The 9947-nt window shown below is 49.0% G+C and overlaps 1 protein-coding gene across 1 annotated transcript; it reads right to left on the reverse strand.

The window, feature by feature from the left end:
* Window positions 1–2904: 2904 nt before the first annotated feature.
* GPX2 (glutathione peroxidase 2) lies at window positions 2905–5892 on the reverse strand. Its single transcript, XM_006142408.3, has 2 exons — window positions 5607–5892; window positions 2905–3430 (listed from the first exon to the last, which is right to left on the reverse strand). The coding sequence occupies exons 1-2, from the start codon at window positions 5826–5828 to the stop codon at window positions 3080–3082; spliced, it is 573 nt and encodes a 190-aa protein (XP_006142470.2). The 5' UTR covers window positions 5829–5892; the 3' UTR covers window positions 2905–3079.
* Between the last annotated feature and the right edge of the window lie 4055 nt (window positions 5893–9947).

Consider the following 9947-nt stretch of genomic DNA (forward strand, 5'->3'; position numbering starts at 1 on the left):
GTTCTGGTAAGCAGAGATGATTATCAGTTGATGCGGCACAGCAGCCATCTTGTGATTAGCGGGAATGGTGTTGTGGGGATCTGCAGCATGAGTTATCCTCGGGTATCTGGCTTCCTTAAGAATGGTAGAGTAGTTCCTGTTCTTCCCTGAGGTAAAGCAGGGCTGGTAACCATCATCTCACTGTCCATAGGTAAAGAAAATCCTCCTATACAATATATTTCTCAATTGGTTTAAGACAGCCAAAGTTTCTTTCTGTTGCTTATAGTTGCAAGTTCTTAATCCTTGTTTTCGGCTTCAGTTTGCCGCCTGCAGCTGGCGGCCACGCGCAGGCGCAGGCCCGGCGGCCGCGGGGAGGCGGGGGAGCATGCACAGGCCCTGGGTCACGCGCAGGCCTGGCGGCCACGCGCAGGCCCAGCAGCCACATGCCAGCCCCGAGCACGCGAATGTGCAGGGGACCCAGCGCCACCTCCCGTTCACCCGCCCGGCCAGAGAAAGGCAAGACGGCAACCTCGGCTGGTCCGCACCTCCGGCCCCCGTCGGCGCCAAGCGTGGGACACACCCAGCGCCGGAGAGGCAGCGGGGGCCCGGTGGCCCCGGCTGCGGCACGCGGAGCAGAGGCCTGGCCGCTGGCACAGGGAGCCAACATTTTCAGTATTCAATAAACAATAGCCTGGATGATGGTTGTGATAGGATTGTAAGAAAACTGTAGAGTTTAGCTCAGTGTTTCTTAAACTAAGAGGACAGAGCTATGGGAACACAGTCATGGACATTATTACCAATTTCAGTCTCAGTATCTTGGCTCCCTGAAAGCATTTATTCTAAGCTGTATGTTTTGTAAGATCCCTCCAAGAAGTGATTCTCAGTCCTTCCTCCAAATTAAGTAGCATTATCTCAGCACTCCTGGGAGAGCTCATTAATGAGACTTCTCCCAACTTCTGAGTGCCCCTAGGGAAATTTGATTAAAACATTTTGTTTATCTAAGAAACGGTGATTAAAGTTTTGGCCTTGTCTGACCATGTCATACCTTCTGAGGACAAAAGGAGGACAAACAAGATGAGGAATAAAGGAAAGCACACATTCGCATTATAATAACACAACAGAACATTGTAAAACAAGTTCCTCTGGTCCTGCCTCTTCTGTTTCTTCCTGAGTCAAACTGGTCAGGTCTTACCTGAACAAGCAGCATTTCCTCTGCACACATGAGGCGACTTTATAGCATTTTGGCCCCATTTGTGTGTGTGTGCAGGATCACTCACACTGTAATTCCAATTCCTTTGGGAATTTGTAAATAATTATCTCACGCCTCATGGGGAAGATTGGCATATCAGGTCCTAAGTAGCTGTGGCATAATGCCAACATCCGGGATAACTGGCTCTGTTACTGACTGTGACAATAGGTATGGCGCTTTCGAGAGGGTGAGCAAACCCTCCTAGCATCCAACATGAATTCTCCTTTTCACTTCACCGGGGAAGCAGTTTGTCTCTGCAGTCATTGCTGTAAAGTCAGTGCACAATCCTGACCCCAAAGAGTGCATGCCCCAGCAGTTGCTCTAGGAGCAGGAATCTGAAAGGCTTGAGTTTTCAAGAAACAAGGGCAGCCTTCATTTAGCAAAAGGCCCTGCAGAAGGCTGCCAGGGGATTCCCACTATAATGCTCAGGTTCCCCTTTTGAAATAAAGCACCATGGATGACAGAGCTTTCCTTAGTTGGAAGTCAGACAGTGGAGATCCTTCTTCTCTATTCCCCATTTACTTAGTTGGCACAAATGCTTGGAGAGTGTTTATGGGGAGCAGGGCACAGTGATGAAAGGAAAAACACTTCAATGAGAAATAAAATATTTCACCTAGTAGTTGAGGAAGGGAACGATTAAACGAGAAGGTTCTAGGATGAAGTTTGTGGGCAGAGTGAGAGGGCAGTGTCCTCTTAGCAGGTATCTTCAGAACATAATAGGACCTGGCTTTAGGGATATTGAATATGCCTGCACTGGGTGAGGACTCTGGGACACTGTCCTTGTAAAGTCGCTCCACAAACTCGGTGTGAGCATTGTTCACGGTGGCAGAGTATAAACAGTCTGACTCTCTGAAGGGAGGCCCTCTTTCCCACAAACTCGGTGTGAGCATTGTTCACGGTGGCAGAGTATAAACAGTCTGACTCTCTGAAGGGAGGCCCTCGTTCCCTTTCCCACTGTTCACACCCAGTCTTTCATGCCTCTGTTTTTCTTATGCTTGGATTTATGAGCATGTGAGTTGAAAAGAGTCAATCTAATAAAAGATAAAAACCAAATATGACCTAACTTGGTAATCAGGAAAATGATAAAATGTTCTTTGTATTCCCAGTAACTGTACATTCTTTATGTCCTTGATATAGGTCAAAGTTGACTAAAGTGACTTCCAGGGAATTGCTCAAGGTACAGGAAAGCGCTAGTTGACCCATACCCAGTGATAGCGAGGTCTTCCTGGTTGTAATCTTCCTGCAACTTTCCAGTTAGGCCCAAGGTTTTGTCCTCTTCTTTACTTCTGATTAGTTACTACTTCCTCTTTCCCCCCAGTTCTGGAGAAGAGCTATAAAGTAATACAACTCACATTTCCTGCAACTCTAACTGTCACTGCACACCTTGAATAGAGCCTGCTTTCCAGAAAGTAACCCTTGATCGGAGTCTCCTCCTCCCAACCTGTGTGCTCCTCTCTCCCACCTGCACCTTGTATCAACCTCTGCCCTCTCAAAGGAAGAAAGCACAGAGCCGGTCCATTTCCACATCAGTCCTTTATTGGACTCATCTAGTAGGCTGGCTCCGGGCCTGTCACACTTCTCAGACACCTCCCGGGGGGGTTTAGGAAGGTGCTATCATTCTGTGAAGGCTCAGAGCCCACCTAAGTCTTAGAGCCCTAAGTTGAAAAACCAACCAGAGGGTTGAGAGAGGAAAAGGAATTGGGCAGATGGGAAGGGCAAGGTTCTTCAGTGATGGGGACTGATCTCAAGCAAAAGCTTAGGTCCAGCAGTGTCTCCTGACTGCACACTGAATGCCAAGGAAGGGTGCTCAGGGACCGGATGGAGCAGGTCTGTGTGCTGAGCAGCTCCTGTCTATATGGCAACTTTGAGGAGGCGCTTGATGTCAGGCTCAATGTTGATGGTAGGGAAGGTGCGGCTGTAGCGGCGGAACGGCTCCCCCTCTGGCCCTATGAGGAACTTCTCAAAGTTCCAGGCCACATCTGAGCGGCGCACTGGGCTCCAAATGATGAACTTGGGATCGGTCATGAGGGAAAACGGGTCATCATAAGGGTAGGGAAGCTTGTCCTTCAGGTAGGCGAAGACAGGATGCTCATTCTGTCCATTCACCTCACACTTTTGGACAAGGGTAAAGGTGGGCTGGTATCCACCCCCAGGGCGGACATACTGGAGACTGTTCAGGATCTCCTCATTCTGACAGTTCTCCTGGGGAAGGAAAAAGACAAAGGCATGGAAAAGGGAAGGGGAAAATGAGGGTTCCACAACATGCAAATCTATCACCTTCCTATGCTCCCTTCCTAGGATCGTTGTCTCCTGTGTGTGTGTGAGTGTGTGTATGTGTGTTTGCATGTGTGTATGTTGGTACGTGTATGAGAGTGTACATTTCTCTATTTGCTTTGCTCTACTTGGAATTTCCCCCTCATGGCTATTGTTTGAAGGTTTTCTAGGCCATCTCTGAAAATTCGTGCAGTTCCTAGCTTGGCTGTCCTTCTACTCAAAGACTTAGCACTTTCCAGCTGTCACTTATCTCCAGTCCACCCTGAGCAGGTCTTAAGCTTCAAGAAATCTTGGATTTAGGGCAGAAGAAAGAAAGGGAGAGGAGGCTTTGGTCATACTACCTAGACCCTTCCTTCCTACTTACCTATCTACTGACTCACACATACATTCCGACACATACCCCCTGCCACCTACCTACCTTTCCCTCTGCTCTACACAACTTCTCAAACTAAGGGTGACATTGAGGCCTAGAGGAATGGGATTTATAGCTTCTTGCTTCCATCTTGCCTTGTCCTAGGAGGAAGCTTTGATGAAGGAAGATCCCCATCTAAGAGTCTAATTTTCAGATGCCATAAAGGCAAAGCAAATTAGAGACCACTATGAACGTGGTACTACTTAATGACCAATAGGAGTGAATTCAATACGATAGAGCATTTAGAGTTCTGGAATAGGCCAGGGGAAGGAAACGTTGAGGAAATAAGTGCTTGAGAGCTAAAGATTGTGAAGATGTAATTGTCTGTCACTTCAGGCTGCTAACTGAAGACATCTACATTTCATATTCGCTCACTGTACTCAGCTCTGACTACAGCTATGGGTACCTCCCCACTGCCATCTCTGTCCTAGCCCACTCAGGATTTCCCATCCCTGACAAGGCCCAAAGGCCTGTGGGAACCCTTGTTTTCCATCACCTCCTCTCTGATCTGAGTTAGCTATCTCCCTCTGGGAGAAAGTTCCTGCTGCTGACCTACTAGAACCAATTAGTACAGTCAGTTCCAGGCTATCGTGACATCAGAGCCCAGAGTTGATCTCTATTAGACTTATCTCTTAATGCAAATGCCTGGCTGGCTCCTGGTAGGTTATGACTCCCTCCAGCAACTTGGTAGTCAGAAGTGACAGTGTAAGGCTGGAGACACCTCTAGGGCTGGAGAGAGGTTTTGCCCAGTCTCTCATGCTCTGGCAAAGGCTAGAAAGAGAACTGAGATAGGGAAGGAACAGTGAAAGTGGTAATGATTTTGGCTCAGGTTTGTCACAGCCAGTGATACTTCAGCCTTCCTGCTTCTATCACAGAGATAGACGCCCTTGCCCCCATACCACTGTGAGTTGAACTAAGGGATTATAAGAGTTCACTGGGGACATACTGCCCGTTGAGCAATTAAAATCGTAAGTAGAAACAGAAGAATCCCTAAAAGAACTTGAAGTGTGTAGGCTGAAGAGTTGTAACAATCTGACTTCTTATTCAGAGACAGAGGTGCAGGTGAGACATGCGCAGAGGAGACATGCGCAGTGCAAACCTTTCTCATCTCCCCATACGCACTTGGCCTCCATCTAAATAACAAAGCTGCTTGCAGTTGCATAGTACTTTAGGTTTTTCAAGTCACTTTTATATATCTTGTCCCCTGAGCCTCACAATAATCCTGTGAGCTAAGTGATAGTATCCTGAATTTCCAGATGAGGAAACTAAGCAGACAACTCGAGGGTCTCTTCTGAGGGCCTAGAGCCATTAAATGGCAGAACCAAGTCCAGCTAGAACTAAGGTCTCCTGAGTCAGTCCAATCCTAGTTTGTTTCTTGATCTATTTCCTCTACTCATTCATTCCACAGACATTAAATGAGTGCCTTCTGTACCCTAGGCATGAAGGGCACAAGGGAGAGAAAAATGCAATGGAGGTAGACCTGCCCTCATGGAAATATAGTGGTAAGACAATAAACACACATCCATGGTATTCGATCGTAAAACATTTACACTTCCCTTGGTATTTCACACGCACCTAAAGACTAAAATGAACAAAAACACTCCATAACTCCAGACATTCCAACACATGTTCGCTCACCCCCTGCCCTTGTTCTGCTCAACTCCTTGGGTACAATACAAGAGACCTCCTCACCTGATGTCCAAACTGGTTGCAAGGGAAGCCAAGAACCACCAGGCGCCTGGGGAAGCGGCATTGCAGCTCGTTGAGCTGGGTGAAGTCCCGGGTGGTGGTGCCTCAGAGTGAGGCCACATTCTCAATCAGCACTGCCCTGCCTCGGAACGTATTGAAATCTACCTTCTCTCCATCCAGGCTGATGGCACTGAGGTCGTAGAAGGACTTGGCGATGTAAGCCATGGTGGCGCAGAGTGAGCCCGGCAGAGTGGTGCAAGCCCACTTAAGGGTCTACTGACAAGGTGGGGCGGGAGGAGGAGCCAGGAAGGAGGACAGAAAGGATCTCACTACGGTGCTTTGAGCATCTCCAGGATGACTTAGCAAAAACAGGCACCCACCTGTAAGTGCTGTTTGAACAAGGAGATTGCTCCTCCTATTTACAGACTCTTGAACAAAGCCACCTCTTTGCCCCACCCTGCTGGCAACCTGGGAAGGGCCAATTTGATATCTATGAACAGATGTGAATAATTCACTACTTGCAGGAAACCAGAGCCCTAAAGGTCGAATGGGGAGGAAAAAAGGAGGGAGGGAGGGATGCAGGATTGTCTCTTACTTGCCCCGGGAATTGTTTCACTTGGCACATTCATTTAGTGAACGCCCCCAGGTGCCAATCTCTGAATTCTGCAATGAGAGGTCAGAGTGCGGAGATCTGAAAGATAAGGAAGAGAACTGGGACCCTCTATGTGATTCAGACTACAACTGAAATACACGGGTCACTGTTCACACTTTTCTCTTTGGCTGCTGCTTTCTACAAGCACAAAGTCAAAGGGACCCTTAAAAGAGGAGTATGTAATTTTCTAGAAATAATGACTTTCAGTGCCTCAGGCTTCACCAGGCTAAAGAGATTCCATTGTGCTTGTTTTGCAAAGCCTTCCAACCAGTGGCATTCCTTGGCCCAGAGCGCATATCTGCCCTTGCCCCTGTACGGTATGTCTCTCACATTATAACTCCCTCTTTTAGCACATTCCTCCACACACAGGTAGACAGATGCCTCATTGCTGGGATAACTGAGGAGTCACAGAATGGGTGGGTAAAGTCGGAATGGGTGAACTGCACCTGTCTCCCTCTCTGAAAAAAGCTCAGTCCCCAAGACTCTTTAGGGTACTGGTGCCAGTCATTGCCCCACAGAAGGAAGTGAGCAGGAGATGGAGCTGCTGTGGTTCTAGACCTCGGGAGGCCACCCATGAGGTCTGCAATACCAGCCATGTAATTGCAGGACAGCTGAGGGCCTAGTGTGGGAGCCCACCCCTGGAAGCCCACAGATACAAAGAAGACCCTAATGCCCCTTTGTTCTTTCAAGTACCCACCAACTCAACAGTGACTTAAAAAAACAAACAAACTCAAAGGGACCCTTAAAAGAGGAGTATGTAATTTTCTAGAAATAATGACTTTCAGTGCCTCAGGCTTCACCAGGCTAAAGAGATTCCATTGTGCTTGTTTTGCAAAGCCTTCCAACCAGTGGCATTCCTTGGCCCAGAGCGCATATCTGCCCTTGCCCCTGTACGGTATGTCTCTCACATTATAACTCCCTCTTTTAGCACATTCCTCCACACACAGGTAGACAGATGCCTCATTGCTGGGATAACTGAGGAGTCACAGAATGGGTGGGTAAAGTCGGAATGGGTGAACTGCACCTGTCTCCCTCTCTGAAAAAAGCTCAGTCCCCAAGACTCTTTAGGGTACTGGTGCCAGTCATTGCCCCACAGAAGGAAGTGAGCAGGAGATGGAGCTGCTGTGGTTCTAGACCTCGGGAGGCCACCCATGAGGTCTGCAATACCAGCCATGTAATTGCAGGACAGCTGAGGGCCTAGTGTGGGAGCCCACCCCTGGAAGCCCACAGATACAAAGAAGACCCTAATGCCCCTTTGTTCTTTCAAGTACCCACCAACTCAACAGTGACTTAAAAAAACAAACAAACAAACAAACAAACAAACAAAAAACCTTTATTTCTCCATCAGTAAACTAGCAATTAGGCTTTACCTGCTTTGGGGATTTTAGAGTGAAATTTCCTTAGGAAAGTAAGTGTTTATTAGAGTGTTTTCACAGGTACATACCCACTGGGAATAGTCTCCTAAACAGAGAATCAACAAGGCTGGGGAGCAGCTGGTCTTGCCACTCTGATTTGTGGTGAAGGAGGAGGCAGAATTCGCCAGGGAGTGCCCAGCTTTTCTGTCTTGCAACTTGTTCCATGGTTAAGTACGGAGGAACCATCTCAGCTGGCTGTGCCCTAAAAACAAGCTCCCGTTACCTAGACGGGAATAGGCTCTTTTGCCACTAGAAGGGGTGGCAGGAGTGCATAGTGAGGTGTGTCCGCTGCTCAGACTGGGTGCAGTTCCTAGGAGCAGCCAACAAATGTCCTTTCCAAACCACTGAGTCCTAAGGACTTGGCACTGACCGTGGGCCAAACTTGAACTTGTCAAGTTTATCACATACCTAGAGCTTCCCCCTGTAAGCTCTGGGCTTGCAGAGACACCTCTTACCAGCCCTTCTTTTGTGACCGCTCTTTAAGGAGGCCGTAGAAGTTCTGAGCTGAGGAGTAGCGGCTTCTCTCTTCCTTAGGTACACACCATTCTTCTCCAGGGGTTACCTAGGACCCTCACTAGTATCCAGGGCTCTCGCCTTTCCCCAGTTGAATGAGGCTGATGGGACTCTCCTCGGTACCGCTTTACCTCAAACCAGCCCCACATGTCAAAATTCGTACCTTAGGCACGCACTGATGAGTGGGTGATTCTCATGGCTTTCTGCAGGACAAGGGTTGTTCTGGAAACATCACTGGCTCGGTAGACAGAAAGCCTCCATTGGTAGTTCTCAAGTCTGACTTTATGTGAGAATTGCTTACAGAGATTTTTCTAAACAGAGATACCAAAGCTTTACCCTCCAGAGATTTCAGTTCAGTGGTTTTTAGCCAAAATTCTGCCACTGTCACTTGGGACCCTTAGGCAAATCGTCTAAGCTCTCTGAGCATGTTTCCTGACCAGTGGATGAGGATGAAGATAACCACCCTCCCTATCTAACACTGCGATTGTTAGGAGCAGAGGAGATAAAGGATCGCAAGTGCCCTGTAAACTGTGAAATGCAGTAAGACTACTATAGGCCTGCCTTGCTTCATGATTTTTTTCATTCTATCTCCACTCCCGTTCTCCACCTTCAATTCCTCCCAAAGTATTAAATACCTACAATTCTTCTGCTCTGGAGCTATCCCATCACAGATCGGAAAAAATCATTCGATCCCTCCTCATGCCTTCGGGAAGACCTGTCCCTAACCCATCCCAAACAGATGGGAACTGTTGTGCCTTTAAAGACTCCCTCAGAAACCAGAACAGATGTTAGCGCCCTCCCCGTGGCTGCACATAATCTAACTTCTGCAGCGTGACCGTGACCCACTCGCAGGACAGACGGAGCTTTGCTTTGGACTCTCCCACAGGTGGCACTAGGAGAAGTTCAAAAGGGAAGCCAGTGCTTGCTGCCTCCGCTGTCACTCCACTGCTGTCGCTCTAGGGTCTGGAGCCTCTCCCACCAGCACTGCCTCTCCCCATCCCATTACCCCTGCTGGGCCAAGAAGATCTCCCCGAGTCATACAGGCAGCCATCCTGTGGTTTGAAATATTCTTTATTTTGTAAACATCTGTGTTTAAAATAGATGGACCCTGCTCACAATTCATATAATGGATCTGAGACACAGTACGCGAAGTTCACCCGTCACAGGGAGTTGGTGGGGGCTCAGGAGCAGGCAGTGCGCCTGGGGCTGGGCTGTGTCTCAAGACAGCAGGTGCAGAGGCGGTGACGAGGAAACAGGCCGGGAGACCTGCTCAACAGTCTGGGCCTAATGCAACGCCCAAGCCTCCTCCTGGACTGGAGAAGTTTAGGGTGAGAGGCTGACCCTGGTACCCAGTGAGCACAGCTGCACCCTCAAACCTCATCCCCCCCCCTTCTGCTCCCATGCCTTTGCCCAGTGGTGGCCCTGACAGATAGGGCACACCAGCCTAAAGAATCCTCATCCCACTTTCCCTTCCAGACCCCTAGGGTACAGTAAAAATATAGTCCCTCTTTCCTGAGGGGTAGGAGAGAAAGACCATCGCACTCTGCGTGATCTTCGGGGAAGGCTGTGACTCCAGCCTGGGGGCCACAGCGCTCCTCCTCTCCCAAGTCCCTGACTGGGGGAAGCTGGGGGTTGGCATTGCCAGGCCCCCAACCCCAGTGTGATGCTGCATAGGCCTGGACGCCCCTGGAGCGTCCTCTGGCAGCAGCCCCAGCCACTGTCATGGCTTCTTCCTCGAGCCCTCTCCCCCCCCTCTTCTTTCTT

The sequence above is a fragment of the Tupaia chinensis genome, unplaced genomic scaffold (assembly GCF_000334495.1).
Source record: "Tupaia chinensis unplaced genomic scaffold, TupChi_1.0 Scaffold000075_1, whole genome shotgun sequence".
Taxonomy (NCBI): Eukaryota; Metazoa; Chordata; class Mammalia; order Scandentia; family Tupaiidae; genus Tupaia; species Tupaia belangeri.